Source organism: Emydura macquarii, unplaced genomic scaffold (genome assembly GCF_026122565.2).
Source record: "Emydura macquarii macquarii isolate MOO-44397 ecotype Brisbane River unplaced genomic scaffold, CSIRO-AGI_Emac_v2 contig_383, whole genome shotgun sequence".
NCBI lineage: Eukaryota > Metazoa > Chordata > Testudines > Chelidae > Emydura > Emydura macquarii.
In genome coordinates, this window is record NW_027130520.1 from 14963712 (window position 1) to 14990118 (window position 26407).

The 26407-nt window shown below is 38.1% G+C and overlaps 1 protein-coding gene across 3 annotated transcripts in view; it reads right to left on the minus strand.

Annotated features, from left to right (window-relative positions):
* CSMD3 (CUB and Sushi multiple domains 3) overlaps positions 1-26407 on the minus strand; it is a 1042296-nt gene that overhangs the window by 598815 nt on the left and 417074 nt on the right. For all 3 annotated transcript variants that reach the window (XM_067537409.1, XM_067537408.1, XM_067537407.1), the window contains one exon: positions 11088-11212. In XM_067537409.1, coding sequence (XP_067393510.1) covers positions 11088-11212 — 125 coding nt within the window. The remainder of the gene's footprint in view (positions 1-11087; positions 11213-26407) is intronic.

A 26407-nucleotide genomic window follows, 5' to 3' on the forward strand; every position in this document is an offset into this window, starting at 1 on the left:
TTGGAGAGAGTCCAGCGGAGGGCAACCAAAATGATTAGGGGGCTGGAGCACAGGACTTATGAGGAGAGGCTGAGGGAACTAGGCTTGTTTAGTCTGCAAAAGAGAAGAGTGAGGGGGGATTTGATAGCGGCCTTTAACTACCTGAAAGGGGGTTCCAGGGAGGATGGGGCTAGGCTGTTCTCGGTGGTGGCAGATGACCGAACAAGGAGCAACGGTCTCAAGTTGCAGGGCGGGAGGTCTAAGTTGGACATTAGGAAAAAGTTTTTTACTAGGAGGGTGGTGAAGCATTGGAATGGGTTACCTAGGGAGGTGGTGGAATCTCCATCCTTAGAGGTTTTTAAGGTGAGGCTTGACAAAGCCCTGGTTGGGATGATATAGCTGAGGTTAGTCCTGCTTTGAGCAGGGGTTGGACTAGATGACCTCCTGAGGTCCCTTCCAACTCTAATATTCTATGATTCTAAGAGCAATTCAGTATCCTTAGGAATAAGTGGATCATTTTTGTGACTCTTAAGCTGTGCAAAATTAATATAGTGTATGAGGTTTATACAAAAATTACTGCAAATTTAGATCATAAAGTTATGTTCTACTGAGTGATATACAATAACCCTTGGTAGAAAAGAAGGTGAAAAATCAGAACTCAAAATCCTTCCCTCGATGAATTAGAAATACTAGTAACTGGAATCTCTGTCTTTCTTTTTTAAATGAAAAATCATCTTCATTATATTGTTTCTCTGTCTTCACAATTTAGTGGTCAATTTTTATAATACATAGTTGTCATTGGTGCACAAAGTTGTGTAGCAACCAGGTTTTATTTGAAATGAATGTTTTTTATAGTCGGATAAAATCCATTTGAAATGAAGCCAGTCCATATAACAAACACTACACACTTTTGTAGTAAATTAAATCTATTTTTATAATGTACATTATTTCCTAAATTAAGTACAATGTAGAAAAAGGGCATATATTGATACAAAAATGATATGCAGAACTTACTTCAGAGGCCACCATTGTGTCCATGGTTTATACTTTTTGGTGTCTGTGTGCATGTGGGGGGTGCACACGGTCTATGACTTTTATGAAAATAAATACAATAAATATTTTGAGGCATTTGGATAGTATGGTAATGAGAGTCATATAAATACCTAAGATAGATAGATAGTCTGTACCCATTGTTTTTGTTCTTTTTAATAGAGTCACTTGTTTCTTTAAATGATCTTTTGACTAAGATCAAGCATAAAATCTCTTTAATAGCTGATATAGTATATTTTCTATTGAGGAGAAAGAGGTCCTGTCTTTAAAGCATACTTGACTCAAGCGGACTTGAGATGTAGTTCTATTACTAGTGATTACAATCTGATTGGTCATACCAAATGTCTTTTTAAAAATTCAGTTTTCTTTAGAACATGCCCTCATATTTAGAGATGCTTTGAACAGTCTGAAATCTTCTGTGTCTATACAAATATATAGGTAGAAATTTCTTAATAAGATTTAGAAAATATTTAGATACACACACGTAAAAATATCCATGATTCCATAGAAATAATAAAAATAATATATAAACCCTCATAATTCAAGGATAGGAACGTCCCCTATGAGCCAATTATTCCATTATTGAAAAACATGGAATTTATAGGGAAAAAAATATAGAATTTGACAGATTATAGACATATGGTTCTATAAAAATGTCACAGTGTGCAACTGAAACTATTCTAAACAGCTATAGAATTTAACCTTCCTATAGGTTATTTTAAACTTCTTAAATATAAAATTTAGTGGTAACATTTTATAACGATTCCTAAATACCCATACAAAGAATATCATTTTTATTATTTGCCACAAAAGGAAATGGAAGAGGGAGGGTTCTTGGGTTCCTGCACTTTCCTTTTGTAGCTAATTATCATGATCAGTCATTTTATCATCCATTTATCTTTGTATTGCATGTTATGTTCAATTTATATGCTACTTCATATAATCAATGTACCCTAAATAGATTAAGGTTGTATGATTAATAAATATTTAGGAGTGATGAGTATATAGTAGGTATATAAGTAAAGGATGGCTGAAATGCAAAGCATATAGGCGGAGACCTGTAAGATTTTAGCTTAGATATACTAGGCCATAGAATTAAGAATGCTTGACATGAGTGGGTGACCAGGAATAACTCTATGCCAGCAAGGTCTCAAGGTTACTGCATAAGATGTGCCAATAAGTGATGTTACAGAAAACTGGATTGCAACCAATGACAAAGACCACGAGACACCTCATTGTGACATCTTTGAGTATCTGTCTTGAATGCAGTATACATGTCATGCGTAAGTGCTAACAAGAATAAGGAACTATGAACTACCTATGAAAAACAGGGAACCCCAATATTCATGGGGTGTGAAAATACAGATAAGAAAAAGAGGGTTGATACCATCATGCATATGCATAAAGTGTTAGGTGTGGTCAGAATTACAGTAAAAAAAGAGGGTTCCACACTTGGGTAAAAGTGGGAAGACTTAAAGGATGACCCCACAGGAAACCACAGCAGGACCCATCCTTCTAGCTATCATGGTCTATTGAAAGGTCCATTGGCTCCTCAAATACCATTGAGGATGTGAGCATATCACACTTATAATTAATGCATGTGTTTTTACAGGATTTCTGTATGCATGGGTAATTGTAACTTTACTTATTGCTTTAATAAAACTCGTAGTTCAGATAAGACTTTGTACTTGTGATTATGTCTGTGGTCATTATCCTTGAAATTCATGTGTTCCTAGAGCCTCCACATTTGAGAAAAGCAACAAAGGCAATTTCACTCTGTTGAGCTTGAAACTGTAGCATCCAGAGCCCAACCCAGGATGGTTTAATACAACATCACTAAATTCACTTTAAATAAGATAAAAGGCTACACTTCAAATCACTGGCACTGGTCACTGCTGGAGATAATATGCTGAACTAGATGGCACCTGATCTCATCTAAAAATCACATTGTAAAACCTTTGGGGCATTTATAATGCCTTCTTGTGTGTTTGAATGCACTATTGTGCACTAGTGACCCAGTCTTGATTGGAATCTTGGAAACCACAAACAACAATGATAATCCACTTGGGCAATTCCTATACACTAGGACCTGTCATGATATTTCAGTCTAATATGACCACGTATTAGTAAACCACTGAACTGATAACAGAAGAAAAGAATTAGACACTCTCTGCTGTCTGAAAAAAATTACCTCCATATCTGAGTTCAGAGATGTAGCACCTTCATATCTAAGGAATCAGAATGACAAGTTTCTCAGAGTAAAGGAATAGATGGCATTTGGTATCAAGAAAAGCTGTCAAAAAGTCCCAAACAATAAGCGAGTAGGGAAATATATTTAATGTAGAAAAAATTTTTAACAGAAAAATACTTATTAGTTTCTACCTATTGTTACAGCACTCATCTTAGAGGACAAACATTGGAACTTTTTTTTGCTATTCAATAATTTGACATTTCTGAGAAAATTTCAGTCGCATAGTTACATCAATTAGAAATCAAAAGAGAGCAGATATTCTTATCTCAATGGTATGTATGTGTATAAATAAAAACATTTTCCTCAGCAGCCATAAATGAAAGACGCAGAGATATACAAATATTAATTATTTTTAAATAGTCCGGTGAACTAATGCAATCATGGTCTCCTTTAAAGTATACTGGAGGTAAACAAAACTATTTATAAGGGCAGGATCCAGAATCATAAACCAAGCTGTGCATTCAAAGCAATCAAAATCCAGTTAAGATTTAACTTTGACTCTCATTGTGAGTAACATTGAATCTATTAATTCATTGTGATTAAGAAAAAAAAAGTCTAGAACATGGTGTTCAAGCTTAATGAAACAGATAGATGACATACAGCAAAAAAAATTAAGTATTTTTTGTGAATTCTTCAGAAAATTACAGAAATAGATACCATTTTTCAAGATATTCCAGTTTTAAATTCTAATTTACTTTCTATCACATTCAGATTAATGTAAGTAATATTGTTAAAAATAAAAAAGGCAGCTGTCGTTAGGTTTCCAAGGCACAAATAATTATTTCCCCAATCCTTTGTCATGCTGCAGATAATAATGGATCAGCTCTGTGCAAATACTATTGTATCTGTTGCACAGCTGTTCAATTTGTATTTGCTTGCCTGCCAGCCATCAGACTGATAGAGGAGATAGATCAAACACAAACATTTGTCAGAGGCTAAGAGACAAACAGGCAGAGAAATGGGTGATAGGTGTGGGGAAAAGAAGGCAAATCAACCAACTGTGAATATGTTTATTTGTTTCATCCTCTAAAATGTAAATGTGAAGAAGGAATCTATCAAGTGGAAAATATTTCAGTATTTACTTAAAATTAGGGAATTGTCTGTGTTAAATGTGCTGATTTTGTCAGTAACAATGCCAATCGATCACTTTGAAGATGTGTACCCTGTACAGGATGGATGACGGAGTGAGGCTCTGAAAACATTTAAGTGCCTAACTATATACCCTATGAACAATCCAATTGAAGTAAGTGGAACTATTCCATACAACTAAAATTAATCATATGCATAAGTGTTTGTAGGACTGGGAACTATTTTTGCCAGTTTTCTATAGTCCATCACAACTAAATAAACATGTTGTTCAAATGTCACTTTCCAGCCTTTGAGATTTTTGAAATTTTGGTAGTTGTGTTTGTTTTTGTCACTCTATATCATGGATCTGATCTATTCTAACAAAACCTCCACATTTTAATTTGCTCAGGCTCATCCCACTCAATAAAAAACCTGTCATAATGCCAAAAGTTATCAGTCGTGGCCATGCAGAAAATTATATTAGGTAAGCAAAATTAAACAGGAAACAATCAAGTAGGTAACATCTGCATTTAAATAAAGATGATCCTTCTAAGAGTCAGGAGACAGCTAGGAAATTATATATAAATAAAAGCTTTCAGCTATTCTTTGGTCTCTGCTTGCCCAAGTTAGAGATGTTCCATCAACAGAGTCCCTAGTGTGCTCCATCCCACCAAAATGTAGCTGCTCTAGCCCTAGGACTATGGTGCACTGTGAGAAAACTTTAGCGCTTGACCAGCATATTACCAGGAAGCATCTCGCTTTGCAAAAGGCTTGATTGGTTCACCCTCCATTGCAAACCCTGGAGGCTCTCTGATAGTATGCTTGTAGATCAATGATCAGAAGAAAATGGTTTAATACTGACGTGAGCTGCTTCCATTTGGAAAAGCACGGTAGAGGGGCTGGTTTCTGTTTTTAATAGAGTGGATTGCGGATTGTTGGGATAGAGAGGATTAAGGAAGTTGTCCCATGGAATTGTGGGATACTTCCAGATGACTGCTGGGACCAAGTCAAGTAGGGTTGTGTCTACACTGCAAAGCAACAGGGCTTAGACCCTGAGTTGCAGCTTAACTCAAGCTCAGAGCCTCCAGGCCTGCAGTGTCCTGGGACCCTGAGTCTAAGTCCTGGGTTAGTACAATTGCAGTGTAGATGCAAGAGAGGTTAGGCTTGAGCCTGGGCTCAAGCTCGGGTTTAGATTGCAGTGTAGACATACACAAAGACTGCATGAGGGAAATGCCTACAGCAGCCCTAGCCTTTTCAAAGGGAGTGACGTAATCATCCCACCACTACATACTAACCAAGAGAGTTTGACATCTTTGAGTGTGTCAACAGACAGGGGATAAAGGAAAATCAGTTATTTATTTATTTGGACTTACAAAAAGCTTTGATCAAGTCTCTGACAAGTAGTGCTGTCCTATGTTAGAATCAATATGGAGGGAGGAAAAAAAAAACAGTGGGAAAATCCAAAGTTCTGAACTGGGGCAGGTGTTATTTATAGAATATTTAATATATTTGCTAATGAAAGCCCTTGTTGTAGTACTGGTATAATTTGTAAAGTGCAAAAAAGCCAAAATATGGCTGAGAACTTAAAAGCTGGACAATAACAGACCGAGAATTCCAGTGATGATAGAACTTGGTGAAATTCTAAACAAAAAGAGTTCTCAACCATGCTTGTAACTGTTTGCATTGCTTCACACTGACTCTACAGGCATTGTAGGCTCACAGACAGGGTGATACTTCTGGAATCTTACATAGATAAATTAAATAAAAAAGAGTGGACATTGAGATGACAAAATTTGCAGATGAGTTAGTCAAGACTAAAGAAGACTGAGGAACACCAGAGGGACTTGACAAAGCTAGCTGGTTTGGTAACATTAAAACACAATCGTTAAAAAGCACATTGGATGGAGTTATTTGAAGTACTCATACACATCACTGGCTAAATAAACTGTAGCCATGCAGGAATAAGACCTGGGCAACACTGTGGAAAGCTCATTGAAAAGATTAGGACTACTTAGATTACAGAGAGGACTCATAAAAGGGCCATGACACAGATATATTTAAAATTAAATGAAAAGTACAGAGAAAGTCATTTGGAGCTCATGTTTATCTACTCTCATAATACAAAAAAAAGGGACAGCCAACTAAATTAAAAAGGTAGCATATTTAAAGCTGATAAAAGGAAGGAGCTTATAAACATAACATAACTAACCTTTGGAAGTCAGTGCAACAAGATATGAGAGAGGCTAAGAGCTTAGAAGGATTCAAAAAGGGATTAGTCTTTTACATGGATAATGAAAACATTTACAGTTTCATTTTTGTTTAATAAGGAATATAAAATCTCATTCCTCAGGTCAAAGGACAACCACTAACAACCTGAGGTTAGGAGAAGCATTTGGAACAAGTTATTGTCAGAAACATGATTCGTCTAAAATGATATGGCCATCCCCATGTTCCCGTTTCAGCACACATCTGTGAGTATTTTCTGAGGAGAATAGCATTCAAATCTTTCTTAGGTGCATATTCCTTAATCTCATGAATAGACTCATTGACTTTAATCAGACTACTTGCATGAGTAAGAACTATTCGTATGAATAATGGTTGCAGGAAGAGGCCTTTGATTACTTAACATGTCAGAAGGTCAGTCTGCATTATCGGAACAAGTCACAGAATCACATGGCCTTGTTATAACAGGGATATAAAATGAATTACAATCTACTAGGGATTCATCACTAAATAATTTCAAGGTATATTTATTTAAAAATGATAAACTGCATAGTACCAGAAGTTATGGCTTCATTCTGCCCAAACAAGAGAAACTGGGTTAAATTTGCCACCCTCCTGGCAGTATATAGATACATAAGTGTACACTTATGTATCTATCACATGAACTGCTGTGCAAAAGAGGCAAGTACATGACTGAGTGAGAGCTTAAACTGGGACTTTTCCCCCTTAGTTTGTTTAAGAGAAATATTACATTATCATCATGTAGCTAAATATTAATTCCTTTCATCTTTTGGTGCCAATATGAAACACTGCTGCTGCTCGAAAAAATTGTTTTGTTTTGTTTTTTTCAGGCAGCGTAACTCAAACCCTATTTGGTGTGTGGCACGTGACAACATTTAGAAATCAATGTATCTACAAAGCACCAGTAAATAAAAATCAGACATTAGTTAGGTGGTTGTTTACTCACATCATAATGGCTCTTTTAGAGACTCATCAAAGTGTAACACTGAACAATTGCTAAGATAATAAGCTGAAACTGACACAAAGAACTTTACTGTGTTGGAACAGATTTTTATAATTTCATAAATTAAAAAAGAAAATACTGCCTGCATTTTTCCTGTACTTCAGCTGTCAAAAAATTAGATCTGTTCCCCAATGTTTGGAGAGCATGAATTCACATCCAGAATTCTACTTTGGTCTGAACTCTAAATCTTTCCAATTTCTATAAAACTTAATCCATGGCACTGAGAGGATGAGTATCCCAGACCCCCACAATACTGTATTGAGGCATGGAGGATGAGCAACTTACCTTAATGAACCCCACCTTCTTCCACATACAATAATGCATGCTTCTCTTCCAGCTCCAGCCCTACACACTCCTTCCTTCTCTTTTTCAAAAGCATTTGCCTATCTTCTTAGTTGGTAAGCATTTAAAAGTATCCTCAGCAATCTAGCAGGGATCTCCTCCACTATTTCCTCACTGCCAACCAACTTATATAGATACATTGGGGAAAGATGGTGGGACTCATTAGAAAAGTAGTCCAAGAAAGCAGAGAGAATTGCTGCCAGCTGGGACAAGGTAGGCCCAGCTGATACAAGACTCCCAGCATAATTCTGCCTCTTTGTCTATAGTGACCAGCCAGTTCAGAAATTAGTCAGCTCCACCAGGAAACATTAGTCTGGAAATTAGTCCTTTTCTTAAGTGTTAAAGAAAGTTCATAATCTACAGCAGTATGTGTTTGTGTATATTTTACAAGTGATATGTCAATTTTTTTCTCCTAAGAACACCCCATTTTATTTCTCCTGCAGAAATGCTTTAGATGCATTCCAGCTTTTATTTAAGGAACATCATCCTATTCTAGTTCCAGCTGGTATTTTTGATAGCTTCTAAAGTGAGCTAAAGCTTTCACTTTTGTCAGGCAAATTTATATTCAGCCATTCGTATGCCTCATGAGAACAAATTAGGAGGATTTATGTTGTTGAATCAAATGCATCTAATGGAATTGGAAATTTTCAGTTTAAAATTTTGCAGAGCAATCCCAGAACATTAATGTAACTAAATGTTAATATTCAAATTAGCATTTTTTTCAAAAGTGTACTTTCAATAGGTTTTGCAAACCTAAAATAATTTACATAAATGAATGAAAAGAGTTATATGCGATCATAACCAGGGAGAACATCAAACATGATACTGATAAACCTTAAGCTAAAATTTTAAAGGAGAGCAACAGACGCCCCTTTAAAAAAAATAACTATACCCTCTGCACCTCCAGAACCCTTCAGTGACACAGGAAAAAAATTATTTCTTGTACAAATTGGCATTTATGTACAATTAACTGTTTTGTTTGCTCAAATGCTTGTTTGTGTGGACAAATGGAAATTGACCAAAGATATGCATGTTTTTCTGCAGTTGCTTGCACCGCACCCCTATTACCAAGTGGTATTTGTGTTAACAGTGATCCCCCTAAAATATTTGCTTTAGACTTCATGTATAGCATTTCAAACAGCCAATTTTATTAAAGTGTAGAAAAGCTTAATTTATAATCTGAAGATTTCATTAAATACAAGAGTTTAACAAAAACTGCTAATCAATCCACAGAATAAAATAAATTTGTGTCAAAGGTTCTTTTAATGAAACTAATGAACACTGTAAAGCATGTGCTGTATGACAAACTGCTATATCTATACCATCTGTCTATTTGTCTTTTCACCATATGTCACTATATTAACTGATAACTTTCTTAATATGCATCATCTGCTCTGCAAAAACCATGTACTATTTTTACAAAGTAGGCAAGCACAAGGATGAGAATGACACTATTTAGTTATTAGTTACTTATTTTACCCTTGAATTAATTAGGTCTTATGAGATATTTAGTTAATGTTTACCTATATGTAGGCAAAAAGATGATCAGCATCTCTACCTTTCCCAATGGATATTAACTTTTTCCACCTTTTTTTTAGTTTGCTATTAAGCTTCCTTTTTATTTTACATTATTATTCAAATGTCTGTGAACTGATTGCAAAATGCATTCTTCACTGTAGTTACATTTGTAGAAATTCTAATGGATGAATCCCCGATATTGCTTGTCCTTTATACTAATTTACTCAGAAATTTACTGCTACATTTCTGAAGGCCCACCGCACAGAGAAATGCAAGGAAGTGTGTTTACCATCATTTAGCAAGTTGTTGAACGCCATCTGACTGAAAAAAACACAGCTACTTGTAATGCCTTTCCAAACTTCCTGAATGGCATACATGCATCTTACTGTTATACATTACTGCTAATAATGTTTTACTACATGCTAATAGAAATTTTAAATGAAAAAAGAAATGGCAACGACAATATACAACCAACATTCTGCTAGAGTGACAGTAGTGTTGTGGCTGCCTATTGAGCACCTCCTCATGGCTGAGAGTGACATCAGAGGCCCCTATAAAGTCCCATTTCGTAGTTCCTTATGTACTCCAGACAGCCTCTGTTATAACTCACAGCGCCCGTTTCTGGGGCTCATTTAATATCAACTAAAATTCACACAGACCTCAGAGTCCTTAAATCACAAAATAATTTAAACAATCCTCGATGAGTACTCAACATAAAGTCAAAAATCATAACTCAACAATGCATACTAACTTCAGTTCTTCAGCTACACCCATCTACACTACACTATACCTTTCTCCGTTAACCTGCTCTACCTGAATCTGTCAGTTCCCTAGCCCATTTCGGATGAAGCACAGCCTCCTGGCCTTGCTTGCTTGCTTGCTCTCTCACTCGCTTTCCAAGACATGGATACAGGGACAAAACTAAGTACTCAAGACTCAAACTTTCATTAATGTTTTTCATACCATCACTAAATTTTGTCAAGCTATTAAATAATAATATTTAATATAATATATACCATGTGGCAACCTGACTGACACATTAACATTCATGTTCCCATTGGCCTATAATACTGAAATTTGGTACATTCTTGAATCATGTGTTGCTGAACACAGAAAAATTAGAATCCTGATGATTAACTTTTCCATTAGAGTTGATCAAAAGGTTAATCTTCCCTGTGGATTTCAACCACAGGGCAGTACAATCTTGAAATATGGGATAATTATAAACTACTGATTGCATACACAATAAGCACAAAGGTAATTGAACAGTAATCTGTTTAACTTATTTACTAAAGTTAGCCTACTGGAAGAAATTGTCATTTATGGTAGGAAGTCTCCAATTTGGAGAAATTATGGTAACAGATGTAACCAATTCTATTTGCCAGGTTTTATCCAAGAAATTGGTAAATAAATGTAATAAAATATTCACTTTTAAACAAAAAGGGATCGCTTATTAAAAAATAAGGAAAAGAGGAGAGAAGACACTGATATATTTGTTAAAAAAAAACAAAAAACCCAAAACAAAAATTAATACGACATTATTTCACTGTGACATCATTTCAAATGTAAAACATGCAGGAAAGTAATTGCGAAAACTAGCAAGCTATATTATAGCATAAGAGTTTTCTTTACCTTTACACACAGGTCTATGATCACTCCACGCAGCAAATACCTCAGCTATCCTCTGACAGGTGATACTTTTTGACCCCTGGAGCACATAGTCTTCATCACAGGAGAATTGTACTGTTGCTCCTAAGCTAAAATCAGAGGCAGGACAAAGAATATAATTAGGTGTGTTTCACAGATGATAATTACTCTTCTTTCCTAACCAAAATTGTATCAGGTGTCACAGATGCAGGGAACAATACCGCAATTAGGCAACAAGTGTTCCAAAGTGGACACAAAAATCACTTATTGTTTAGTCTGGCAGACATTTCTTAATATAATGGAAGAGAACAGTAGAAAATTAAAAAAGCAACTTTGGAAGCATCTGTTGACTGCTATTATTCATGAAATGATATTAATATTGGCTTCAAAAGGATACTGCTTTTCTGTTTTTCTATATGGAGGTAACCTTTGGTGCTTCAGACTTAGCACAGAAGGAAACAGAAAGCAAACAATGAGAAGCTAACTCAAAAAGAATTTTTTTTTTTTTAGGAAACCAAGAAAGCCACAACCTGTAAACAAATTGTGATGGTGTCTTTGCTCTTAAAGATAAAGACCGCCCTTATTATTTCCACTAAATAAAGAAAACAGGAGTCAAAAACAGCCAGCATGGACCTAAGATAATGTTCTGAAACCACTATCTTGTCCTCTATAATCACAGATTTAACTTTTTTTTTTTTTTAAAGTCTCTAGCTGTTTGTGAAGTAAAAGATGTGACCAAATGTAACCCATGTAAAAGACAGCCATGTGAGCCTGCTACAATAACTCAGCAAAGCAAGCTGCCCCATTCACCTCAGTGAGATGCTAACTCATTATCCAATTAGGACACTTTTTAATGTCAACGTTGTGAACAACTCCATTCCTTATATAAGAAAGATGTGAGAGAATCACAGATCAGCACAATTTATTATTTATTGTAAGTGACATTTCATTTTGGTTCCACAGGTGGGTGGTGTTTCCATAATACTTATTCCCGCCCCCAATTGAGCAGACAATACCAAAGAGCCTAGCAGAAGCCATGGGCAAACAGAAAATCCCCCGAGGAAGAGCCAAGTATCATGCTCTATCATATTTGGAATATCTGAAACAATCTGCTATGAGTGACATCACATGTTAGCAACTCACATGAGTGCAGCTTATTTGTGGAAGGAGTTTGGAAGAGTACAATCTCCTTCCCCTGTCCTCCATGTGACCCCTCATAAATCTATGTTTTCAGAGGTAAAAAGTTTGTGATGAAACTTAACACACATCACAAAATATGTTTAGATATGTGAGGAGTCCCACTAATCCAATGTGAATATTCACATACATGTTTGAGTAGCCTTATACAAGTGCTTTCATGATTGGGATTAAAATGAGTTTTTAAATTTTTATGTGAGAAATACAAGGAGAATACAACATTCCCAGAAGATCTGGTACCAGGGCAGAGCAGAACTCTGTAAAAGTGGAAAAGCAGGAAGGCAGTAGTTCATATATTTTTTTAAATGTCTCATAATATTGACAGGTTCTCTCTTTATTTAAATTATCAGATAAACACATATGACAGAAAATAAAATATACCATGTTTATGTGGTATTTTCTAGTCTGCGTATTGGTAATACCACCATTATTACAAATTATAAATCATTAAATGTATTATCAAAGTATCTAGAAGCCTCTGTTATGGATCAGAACCCTTTGTACTACTCACTGTACAAACACAGAACAAAAAAGTAGGTCATGCCCAAAGGATCTTGCAACACACTGATGAGAAAGTAAACAACATAATGGACTAAATGTGTATTTCCAAATGGTACTCCAACTTTTGTTGTCATTTCTCTTTGGTAGTATGTGCAGTGATCTTTTTAGATAAAGAACAATATACCATGGTAGCTGTCCAGTATTTGCTTAATTTTATATTCCTCAAGATCATATATTTCATATTAATGTCCTTAACCTTGATTAACAAAAATCACCCATGTTCTTAGATTATAAATTATGCAGGAAAGATACTAGTGCTTTCTATGTACTGCATGGTGCCTACAACAATGGAACCCTGAACCTAATTGGGGCTTTTGAGTGCTAGAATACCATAACTATTTAACAGCAACAATGACAACAACAATGGCACATTTAATTGTAACCCGAGTACAGCAAGGTATTTAAGCAAGTGAGTAGACCCATTGATTTAAAAGAATAATTGTCTGCTTAGAAATGCATACATGCTTAAATATCTTCTTTAATCAGAGCCTTAAATAATTGCACTCTCTTGGTCAATGAAATTTTATTAAACATATAGTCCACTATGTACTTTCCACCTCTGCACTATTCTAGCCAACATACCATAAATCTTATTTCACACAGGTTTTATTGTACCTCAATACATTCATTACTATTGTATCATCACATTTTGCTAACTCTTTACTCCCCCCTCCTTACACCCCACAGTACCAAGGTAGAGCAGCAACCCATTTTCATATGTTTCACAAAATATTTGTTGCCTTTGCAACAAATGCAAAGTATTTTCTCATGTTTGTATAGTTGCTCACTGATATCCTTAAGTTTCTTCATGTTAGTATCTGTTATTAGTGAAGCATTGTATGGTATAGGATACCTTACAATTTTCATACTGGAAAAAAAACCCAGCAAGTTACATTTGCTAATTTTACAAATCAGACAACATTTAAATCATCACCCCTTCATTCTTAGATGTTTTTGTAACAAATTTTCCTTGAAAAATATTCTTGTATGCAAAATATTGGGATTATGACTCACCTAAATCTGGCATACAGGATCCTGGGTGGGTGGGGTGGGGTGGAATGGCCCCCAGTATAATTTAGACTGCCCCATCTAATTTATGACAGCTCCCCTAGGCTGCCTGATGAGCCACACTGTGGCCTGAAATCTCCGCAGCTGCATGCACCCAGCATGTCCCACCAGCCCTGCCCCTGGCATGCCAGAGCTTGTCACGGGGTCCTTGGGAGGCAAGGTCTTTACAGCTGTCTTCCACAGTCCCTGCACTGGAGGAATCCTCCCTTGTCAGATATTGAGCTTTTAGGTCTTCTTTACATTGCTCTGAGCCTTTTACCCAGTGCAAGGAAGCTGGAGCAGAGGAGAAGAGCTCACTCAATCTGCTCGTTTGACTCAGCTTTTATAAATCTAAGTCTGATTCTGCAAGGGGCTGAATGCTCTGAACTCCCATTGACTGCAACAGAAGTTCAGAGCATTCAGTGCCTTGCAGGATCTGGCACTTAAAAAAATAAGAACTGTATTCTTCATTCCTTATTTATGCAACTGTTTGATTGTTGTGATATCCTTTATTCCTTGAATGCCTGTTTCAGTTCAATTGACAGACAACAGATTTGGGTGGAGTGACTGCAAACGGAGAATGCACAGCTCACGCTTTCATTTTCAATCAACTATTGAAATTTAAAGTACAAACTTGATGGAGCTAATCATTAAAGAAGAATTATACTGAAGAAAGAGGAGTGAAGCTTGTAGAAAATTAGGATACTTTTCTAATTGTTTTAGGATCTAACACAACTGGGCCCTGACCTGGTTTGGCTGGTGTGATGTGGTAGTCTGCCATCAAAGGGCAGTAGTGCCTAGTGGTCAACCCACCCCACTACTAAGTATAGCCCTCTAAAGTTTCAGACAGGTCCAATAGATATTAGGGTCCTGGTAAGCAATGGCTCCTGGTGAAAGAATCTTGACACTGAACATTTAAGGGACCAAAGTCTTGCAGAGAGGATGGGGCAATGCTCCCCTTTTACCAAACCAGCTGGGAAGCATTTGGGAGAAGGAAACCAGCAAAAAAGTTGACTCTTTCCTCACAGCAGGCAGATACCAGTGGGAGAAAAAGCTGACCTGTCGAACCCTCCAGAGGGTAATTAGAAAGGGTGTTCAGTTGAAGAGAACTGGCAAAATCTCAGCTCCAGGAAGAGGGCTGGAGGTAGAACTTCTGCTCCGAGAAGGAGAAGACTGATTAACCTAAGGCAAAGAGGCCTGAGGGATAATCCCAGCTCCAGGGAGAGGGCTGAGGGGAAACTCCTGCTTGAAGGAAGGAGATATTGCTTGAAACTGAATAACTCCCAGCCCTAGTGAAAGAGAGGGATGAAGAAGATAGACTGCCATAAGGCAAGAACCAACTCAGCTCCAGGAAGATGGCTGAGGGGGGCAACTGCTGCTCAGAGGAAAGAAAGACTGACTACTCTTAAGCAAAAGATAGTTACTCACCACAGCCCAGCTGCTGTGAAAAAGGCTGGGAATAGTTTTGAAGGACCACCACCATAGCCAGCAAAGAAGAAGTGGTGAGCAACCATAGATTCCAGAGATGTGGAAAGATGTTAAGAAGCTGAGCAAAAGTAGAAGCAATCCAGAGAAAATGGCAGAGGGATTAAAGCAGCAGTCCTTAGCCACCTGAACATATTCCTGGGCTGTAATCCAGAGAAGAGGGTGGCTCAGTTTCTCTTCCCCTTTCCCTTCCCCAGATTAATGGTACAGGCATCAAAAGGAGAAAAGGCCAAGTAGCACAGACCCCAGATGGAGATTGAGGACCAGGCTCAAAAGCCATTAGACTTTCTGTTTTAGACTTTTCTTTACCCCTGAAAGGGGAATAGACCGAGCAGTGACCTGGCTGGATGGTTAGCCCATGTGCAATGACAGACTATTGTGGCACGAAAATGACTAAAGGGGATGCCAGTGCCAGAGAATCCCTGCAACACTTCACCTGTTCATGTTGAGGTACTCTGGAGGCACAGTTTCAGGTAGCTTCTGGGCCATAATTAAACATAAAATAATAATAATATGGATGATGAGATAAACCTAGATGGGCAGCTCAGAGACGGTTCTGATAAGGGATTTGAAGGAAAGCAGGATAATAGGTTAATAGACTAGTTCAGGAAGGGCCTTCATGCATAAGGAGTAGCATGGCAGAAAGCATGAAGATGCTTTTGGTAGAGGAGGATAAACAGGTGATCAAAGTTGGTTGGTGAGCAGAGGGGGCAGTAGGCAATTCAGAGAGATGCAAGAGTGAATACGAAGGAAGGATGTCTGCTGGTAACTGCCTTGGTGTTAAGGACAAGAAGCTTGCATGTTAGGCGATAGAAAAGAAGGAGCTAGTGACTCAGAAAGGGGGTGACGTGGTCACACTGATGGATCAGGAAGAAGATCTTAGCAGAGCCATGGAAGTGAAAAGACAAAGCACTCAAATAGTGAGTTTATACAAATCTAGACTAATAGCTAGGCACAAAGATGAGAGAAGGGGAGACTGCAGCCAGGCAATATAGGAACAATGTTTCCTCAAGATTAGAGGTAGATGGGAATAGTTATTTAACATAGCATATTGGCATTGACAGGGTCTCAATCCTCTACCCATAGAGAGAAATGGAGTGCCTGAACAGGTGATCTGAAGATGGAGAAATCAAAAAATAAATATCCTTAGACTAATGAGTTTTCACTTGAACTAAAGCACTGGATTCTCATGTTCCTGCAACTAACCTACAAAAAGGACACAATAAAGTTAGATAAAACCCACACACATTTTACACTGAAAATACAGAAAGAAGAAAAAGTCAGGGTTGTTACCATGAGCTGCTATAATTTCAGCAGTAATGTGAAGAATTTCAAAGCAGTAACACATGCAAAAAAAAGTCAACTTGAACTCAAGATGCCCAACTAATTGAGTCCATTAGAAAGAAAGATGGAAGGTTGTGAAGCTAAAAAAAGAAAATCCACAGCAAAATTTGGAAGTATGACATGACACCTCCTGCTCCAAAGTGTTCATAGATACCTTATGCAGTGGTGAATGATAATCAAATTGGACAGTTCATGTGTCCTGGGCTCCAGTGTTCACCAGCAAATTTGCCAGCAAAAATATTAGCAGTTTTCTCTCTGCTCCTAGGTTGTTTTTTTCCAACCCTCTTTTCTGCCACCTGTTGCTCCCACATACAGCAACCATCCTCCTCGTTTTGGAGAGAAGTTTCAGGATCTGTTTTTGGTCAACAGTATTAAGGCTTCATCTATTCTTATTTCTTTTCATTTCTAAGATACAATTTTTTAAAAGAAGTTTACCAAAGGATTTTTTTTCCCTTACACACATACACACTCCCTTATTTGAAGGGCAAAGACCATGTTCAAAAGAAATGAGTTACTAAATTCAAGAGACTCCATCTTGGAAAATCAAAAGTATGACTAACAATGTGGATCATAATTCAGAATAGGTACCTCATATGATTTTGAAGATACTACATTCATATACTGATTTTGGGTCATCTCAGAAGTCATATCATTCAGAGGTCATATCATTCAGGTTCATACTTTTTCAGAAGTCAGGGACATTGGAAATTAAATGCTCTTCTGCTTACACATATTGGTCTTTTAAGTATAAATGGGGTGGAGAAGTACAAAAAAACCCCAGTTTTGCATTATATCACACGCAGTGTGAGAGGCGATAAAGGCAGTTAATTGGGGGTGGATGATGAAATACAGTGCTGGAAAACAAAATGAATATGCCCAAAAATAGTACACATGGAAGATCAACTTTAAAAGGCTTAAAAGATTCAAGTAGATTACATCTAAAAATAAATAAGCCACTACACAGTGATCAGAACTGGGGAACAAAATAAAAGCTTGTTAAAACATTCACCATTATAAAGGAAAAAGAAAAGGAGATTATTCACTAGATGAATCATGCAGTACAGCCATAAAACATTAAATTAATCTGATGAACCATTACCTACACTGGGAATTCAGAGACTAATGAAACATTCTATATGTCAAAATTTACACAGGATTCACAGCATTTAAAAAAGATTAAAGGCTTAAAAGTATAGCCTGAAAGGTCCTAAAATGCAGTCATGACCTGCATTTATCTGTAACTTTACCTGCAAAGAAAAGCAAAACATGATCATTGCCAAGTCTGAATTTCTAGAGAACACAGTGATTTTCTATTTATCCATAAAGGAAGGTGCAAGTAAATATGATTGGATGCATTTCTTGTTGATTTAAAAATATTTAAATGTATGCAAATTAGAACTGACCCTTGATCTCCTAGCAAGTTGTCAATTCAGTTGTCACTTATTCAAAGCCTAGGCAACCCTGTTTAAGAAATATCTGAGGAAATTAAGACTCCCCAAATGGAATAAGAGAACAAAGTCTCTGAAGTACACTGTGGAATTAGGGTCATCGAAGAAGTGATAAGGTCTCCAAAAATATGGGCTCCAATTTGAATTCTATCATTGTTTTAAGAATTCCTGGAATAGTTTTAGTATTCCTGGATTATTTCTTGGAGTTGGGCTCTCTCACCCTCCATCATTATGTCAAAACTAGTTTTGATTAAGAATTAGTAAAATAAGAAAAAGACAGTTAGTTACCTATATTGTAACTGTTGTTCTTCGAGCTGTGAGCACAGACATGTATTCCATTCAGGCATGCACGCAGCCAGTGTATCAAAGCCAGAGAACTTTGCCTAACAATACCCATAAGGGTGGCACCAGCGTCCTCTGGCTCTAGCCCCTCCCCTGGCTATTTAGGAACAGCGTCACCTCAAACACCCCCAGTTCCTTTGCACCAAACATCAAGAATAGAGACTCAGATGCAAAAGGGATGGAGGGTGGGTTGTGGAATACAATCTCAATGAACAACAGTTATAATACAGATAAGTAACTGCCTGTTCTTCTTCAAGTGGTTGCAGGTGTCTATTTCATTCAGGTGACTTACAAATAGTACTTGTAAGAAGTACAAGAAGAGGCTTGGAATCTACTTAAACAATGACTAAAGGACTGCCTTCCCAAAGTGTGCATCTGACCTGGACACATTGGTAATCACACAGAGCCTGGTAAAAGTATGTATAGAAGATCAAGCAAGCAGTCCTGCATATATCCAATACTGAAACATCACTGAGGAACGGTATCATTGTCACTTGGGCTCTCATCAAATGAACTTGCAATCTCTGCAAGGGCATGGACTAAGCTACTTCATATGCTGATGTAATGCTGGACTTACCCATCTGGAAACTGATTACACAGAGGTCACCTGACCCCTCATTCAATCTGCACAGGAAACAAACAGGGGAGGTGATGCCCAAAGGAGCTTAGTTCTGTCCAGGTAAAACACCAACCATAATCTCATATCCAACCTGTGAAGTTGATGTTCATCCACATTGGAGTGTGGTTTAGGAAAGAACTCTGCCAAATTAATCATTTGGTTCTGGTAAACATGTCAAACTGCTTTCCACACAAAAAATTGGATGCGACCAGAGGGACACTTTGTCCTTGAAAAACTGCAGGGTTCAGCCATTAAGGCCTGCAGCTCACCTACTCTCCTGGCAGTTGTTATAGCCACAAGAAAGGTTGTCTTCTGGTACAAGAGGGACAGAGAACACTTTGCCAGGTGCTTTCAGGAAAGGCAGTCAGGACAATATTAAGGCACCACAAGGGAACAAACTCTTTCATAGGCAGGTACAGATGAATGACTTTCCTTAGAAATCACATTATCCAAGAGTTCAAGAAAACTGACTTCCTTTGGATGGGCCGATGAAATGCCAAGATTGCTGATAAGTGAACCCTTAATGAACTTCTTCATATCGCATTGGTTTGGTTTGCAATGATCAGTTTATAGGTCAATGTCCAGGTTTGAAATCCAGTTCATTGCATCAGGGGTAGATCAGTGAATGTCAGTGTGTCTACCATTAAACAAATGCTTAGGGCAGGAGAATATATGTTCCATGGTTTGAGGCACTGGTTCACAATCACAGTTCGGGCTACTTCTAATTTTCCATTGGAAGGGTTTCTGGGCATATATTCCATGCGATGTTCTTATGCACTTAAGTATGCACCATTCTTTCCGTCACAGGTTAAAGCCTGGCAGTTCTTCAGTAGGGTCAGTAATAAGGTGCTTATTTGGGACTGATGAGATAGCCCAGGCTGCACGCCATTGATTATCACCATTGAAATCCATTAAAGTACCGCTGTGAGTCCAAAGGGGGTTCCTAGGTTTTAATCTTATTCTAGGAGGATTCTTCAGGTCATCATGCAGGGGGATTCTGGTGTTTTGGTTTACGCTGGAGAGGAAATTGAAGTTTGGGAGTCCCTCCATAGTTTTGGAGGGTGAATATGGGACAGAACAGGGAGCCAGTTTGTTGGAGCTGACATTAATGTACCCGAGATTATCTGCACTGCCCCATTTATTTGTGGATTCTTAGTCTCCACATTATTCAAACTGATGGAAAGAATACTGCTCTCCAGAATGGCTAGTACTATCATGCAAGCTCTAGCTCAAGAGCAGGCAGGTTTTGTCCAAACAGGAGCTGCTGTGACGAGGTAGCCGCCTTGTGTGGACACATCGAGACAGGTTTTTAGCAGCGGCTAAAGACAGGAGCTGCATTTGTTGACCTCTCTTCTGCGTATGACATGGTTTGGAGAAAGGGCCTTGTACTGATGCTCTGTTGAGTAATCCCATACCAGTGAACTATTTGCTTACTGGCTGTAATGACAGGCAATCGCTGATTCCGGGTCTATCTGGATGGTCAAATCAGCAGGCACAGAATACTGAACTCCAGCCTCCCACAGGGCTCTGTTCTAGCCCCTACACTCTTTAACGTCTACACAGTAGACATGCCAAACACAACACCTAGGAAATTTATATACGCAGACGAAATTGCTCCAGCAGTACAACGCACAAATCTTCAGACCATCAGCCATACTCTCACCAATGACCTCTCAATAATGGCAGACTATTTCCAAAAGTGTAAACTTTGGCCAAATCCCTAAAAAAACACTCGTCTCTGCCTTCCACTTAGACAAAAACGCCGCCAAAACTGAGCTAAAAAATAACATTCTGCAGTGAGCTAGTTAAAATGAAGCCACCCCAAAATATCTAGGAGTGACCTTGGACCGCAGCCTGACCTTCCAATGACACCTCAAGACAAGATTAAGACTAGGGTGAGCCTCATAGGACAGCTGGCGGGAACATCCTGGGGTTCTGGTCCCAGGACACTGCGCACAGTGGCATCAGCTAGTCTACTCTGCAGCGGAATATTGTGCACCGATATGGGCCCAGAGCTCTCACACTAAGCTCCTTAATGAACTGAGAGACAAGAAGATTGGAGGTGTAATAAGTACTCCAAAATGTCCTGAATGCAGGCTAGCATTGACTGAGTTCCCTGAGATAGCAGTTAAAATTTCTTCCACTTTGCCAAAGAAGTCATCCTAGTGGAGGGCTTCCTACTGTTAAACGACACTCAACAACAGCTTCCGAACATCGTTCCTCCGTTTTATCAAGCCATGCAACATCCACACTGTGAGATGAAAGTGCTGAGTGCTGAAGGCAAAACTTGATCAGAGTGCTGATACAATAGGTTGGGATAAAGAGGAAGAGATATAGGTGGTCAAACCAGTAGGCTGAGTAGGTGGGAGAACCAACACTGCCTAACACTGTGTTAGGCCTACTCTCCCACATGGAAGGGGCTAGCAGACCACAGTCTTCAGTCAGTTCCATTATGGCCTCTCACATCACATGGGCACTGCCAATCTGCTCTCCTTCCTAATCCATTCTTATGTGAGCTGCCTCTCTTTTTTAACTAACATCCCCCAAGCCTGACCACTTTTACAGTGAAGCTGACTGAGCCAACAGCAGCTCATTAACCCTTCCTGGTCAGTGTGGGGTTTGTATATGCCATCCCAGTGGCTCAATTTCTGGATGTCTCTCTGAAGTACAACTTAGTAAACTAGCTCTTGTAATATTATGAGCTATCAGAGCATAGAGCAGGGAATTATTTTACTTTCCTTTTTTTTTTTTTTTTAACAATAATTTACATATTTTACTTTTTACATTTCAAGATGTGAAGTCACTAAAAAATAAAATAAAGCTTTGAGAGATAACACCTGAAAGAGACACTAAGTGAAAAAGATATTTTAAAAATATTCATTACTCTGTTTTGTTTTTTTTCAAAAAGATTGTTACCCTTTAAAAAGTGCATGAGTGGGTTACACTCTGCTATCCATTTAACACTGTTTGCACACTCCATTGCCCCTACTTTGAATTCATTCCACTGAGGGACCAGTTCCATATGGATGCTACTTAAGCTCTTAAAAGCACATGTGACCCCTGAATTTGGGTCCCAAATGCAGTCTCTTACTCCCTGGGATGGGAATATTGCACATGAGAATGCCTTTAGCTTTTGGAGGAAGATGATCTAGTGCTGCTCTCTAGCAGTGCTCTCTGATACATGCTTAGAGTGTTTATTGACAGGTTCTAGAGAAAGAGCTGTGTACAGGCCCTTGCCAGCGAAAGGCCTCTTTATCATCCCATATTCATCCTAATATAAGATTGGATAAAGGGTGGAGGTCAAGCTTAATTTTATTTTTACTTAGTCATTTGCCTGGGTTGTGAAATTTTTATCTAAATCCAAATCTTCCAGAAATTCAAAGGAGCTCAGATTACAGGGTTTTGTTTTGGGCCCATCTCTGTTTTTTCCAGTTAGTAAAAAGAGGGAATACAATGGTCCTGATTGCCCTCTGCCAAGTCTTTTGTGGAGTTATTTACACCGCTGCAAAATAGATGTATCTAGTGCCTAGGTAAATAGATAAGATATAAACGGCTAAGCTTCTGATTTGATAGCATTTAATATACATTTTGCACAAGTGCACATCAGGGAGATGTGGCCCCATTTTTTTTTCAGTTCATGGATTATTAATTGATACATATAACTCAATAATGCTCAAGACATAAATATTTTTATTTAGGCTCAGTACAGCCAGGCAGGAGACAAAGTATTCCCTCTTTTTAGTAGGGAATTGCTCTAGTGCTTTTAACCCACAGTGAAGGTCATTTGGAAAGGTGGGGGGTGGAGTTGTGGCTCTTGTCTGGAAGCCCCCAAATGAAGGAGCCCTCAGAGAACAGTGGGGAAGAGTACTTGTAAAGGAAGTTGGAGGAAGACAATGAGAAATGCATTAACTCAGATTCAGACTTTCATGGACATTGGGCTGATGTTATATATGACAATAAAACCATGAACCCACCCTGATGTGTGGTGGTTTAGGAGTTTTGAGTGAACCTGTCTCGCAGCCCTGCATAGGGCATGCTATTAGCCATCTTGCTTTATTTTTCAAGTGTTTTCTATTCAGCAGGTAGCAGTCTGTGGAGATTGCAGGCAGAGTCGGAGAAGTTCTACATTTGAAAGAATTGGAGAACGGCATTTTGGAATGTTACGGTAAGTACCTTCCAAGTAGAATTGTGCTTGATCTTGGTACAGGTCTGAGATGAATACACCTTTGAATCTCAAACAACTAACTACAAATTTTGGAACCTCATATATCTGAGAAAATAAGAATTTCTTTTAATTCATTCTTTACCAGAAATGCAGTGTTATATATACAGAAATGAATTCACTGCAGGGTATTTTTACTCTTTAAATAAATAATGGTTCTGCTATTGATACAAGTGTTTGCATTGTTAAATGATTTAAAGAATCTTTGAGAAAAATTGTATTTTGTTTGATGAAATTTTTATTTGCTGTATTTATTTTAACTGTATCAACCAGATTTTCAGAAATGTCCACTAATTATGTGCACTCCAGACAGAATTGGAAACATTTTGAGTGTCTTGTTTTCAGAGGTGCTGAGGACTTGCAACTCCCACTAGCTTCAATGGGATCAGCCCAGGACCACTGAGAGAAGTGGGTCAGCAAAGGAGGCACTAGGTTACCTTTCCATTCTCCAATCCTGATGCAAAATGGAAGATCTCAGTGCTGCTCTAAGTCACACACAACTGTCTATGGTTCCTTTTACCTGTCCAAATCTCCTAATGCTGGGATGTGAGGAGTCAGGATAACCAGCTATAAGCCAACCAAGTATTCTCACATGCTGGCAGAATACTCAGGAGGCTGGTTTTGTAGTTATGCCTGTCTGAAGAGGCAACAGGTAACCAATATCTGGCCCAAGGTGTCTAACTGGAAAAAAAATGGGTGTCCTGATGGAGAGTATGGTGTGTGAAGATTCTGAACAAATAACAATGCTTTTTTCAGCTATGTGAAGTTCATCCTCAGATGGGTTTTCTTACTATATTCTCAATTCTTATTTTTGATCAGCTGTGGTCCTGCATACCCTACCATGACCATAATTTAGACACATTCTGCTGATATTAACAAAATGCAAATGCAAATGGCGGGTTCAAAATTGGCCTTAGCGTTTTTTGAAGATCTGAAAATACAATTTTCATTACCCTCTTCTGTTAAATGTAAAATTACTCCTCCCCTTACTGCTGCACAACACCTACCTAAGGAGTTTGGGAAGAGCAAGTGAGATGATTGCATGGAACATCCACAGTGTCGGATGTCTCATTTATATCAAAAGAGGATCATAGGGATTCTTTGGTCATGGCCCCCTTTTTTTTTGGAGGAGGAGTGGGCTGTTTGTGCTGTAGCCCAGAAATAGTTGAAAACATTATCCTCCCCCTCCAAGGGAAAATTCTTCAAATAATGTAGGAGTCTGGTTCTATTAGGGGATTTTATGAGTATTCTGGTAATACTAGTCATGGTAATGGCTACTCATGTAGCCAACTAATGAACAAACTTGTGAAGTATACTTATCTCCATCTATTAGATGGGGAAGCTAAGGCAAAAAGTTTATTAAGAGTAACATTTTCAAAATCACTTCCGTGATGTAGGCACTTTTCAATAGGGATTCAGGTGCCTAATTTTATGTAGGTGTTTTGAAAAGTTTACCCTGTGGCCCTAGGAATTAAAGGGGTGATATTGAACTTCTAAAACTCTAGTGAAGACAAAACTTGTGCTAAACTGATCAATTTAGAGATCAAGGGGAGCCAAGAGTTTACCTCCATTTGCTAAAGTGTGTGAAAACTATAAACTACCTTGTCTTCAGTTGGATTTTATCTAATTTTCATTACAATGTGCAAGAACACATCTTTTTTCTTAATCTAGAGAAGGCCTAAGTGATTGAATTTTGGCTGAAGAGAGAGTTGGTGTCACAATGAAGAGGGAACATCAGTGATTTCATTTTATTAGTTATTTAAGTGAGTCTCCATCTCCCACAACACATGTACAGCTAGAGGCTAAACAGACTGGTCAAAATGGGAACCAGATTAGCTGCAGGTAAATTGCTGACACGGAATAAGGAAACTTGTAGTAGTTCTTGCACTATCAACAAAAAAATTAGGTACATTCCATAGCTGCAAACTGGTCTGGGGTTCTCCCAGAATTCAGACTTATTTGGCAATGGGTATCATGGGGTTTCATGGGTTTCATGAGGGGGGAAAAACAATAACAGAGAATGCGGAAATGGTAGAGGTGCTTACTGACATCTTTGTTTCGGTTTTCACCAAGAAGGTTGGTGGCAATTGAACATCTAACATAGTGAATGCCAATGAAAATGAGGCAGGATCAGAAGCTAAAATAGGGAAAGAACAAGTTAAAAATTACTTAGACAAGTTAGATGTCTTCAGGTCACCAGGACCTAATGAAATACATCCTAGAATACTCAAGGAGCTAACTAAGGAGATATCTGAACCATTAGTGATTATCTTTGAAAAGTCTTGGAAGACAGGAAAGACTCAGAAGACTGGAAAAGGACAAATATAGTGCCCATCTACAAATAAGGACAACCCAGAGAATTACAGAACTGTCATCTTAACTTCTGTTCCAGGAAAGATAATGGAGCAAATAATTAAGCAATCAATTTGCAAACATCTAGAAGATTATAAGGTAATAAGTGACAGTCAGCATGGATTTGTCAAGAACAAAGCATGTTGAACCAACCTGATAGTTTTCTTTGACAGGGCAACAAGCCTTGTGGAAAGGGGGAAGGGGGTAGATGTGGTACGTCTTGACTTTAGTAAGGCTTTTGGTACTGTCCCGCATGACCTTTTCTTAAACAAACTAGGGAAACAAAACCTAGATGGAGCTACTATAAGATGGGTGCAAAACTGGTTGGAAAACCATTCCATAACCATAGTTATCAATGGTTCACAGTGATGCTGGAAGAGCATAATGAGTGGGGTTCCACAGGAATCAGTTCTGGATCCAGTTCTGTTCAATGTTTTCATCAAAGCATAATGGCATATAATGGCATAGAGAGTACACTTATTAAGTTTGTGGACAATACCAAGATGGGAGGGGTTGCAAGTGCTTTGGAGGATAGGCTTATAATTCAGAATGATCTGGAGAATTGGTCTGAGGTAAATAGGATGAAATTCAGTAAGGACAAATGCAAAGTACTCCAGTTAGGAAGGAAAAATCAGTTGCACACATACAAAATGGGGACTGCCTAGGAAGGAGTACCGCGGAAAGGGAT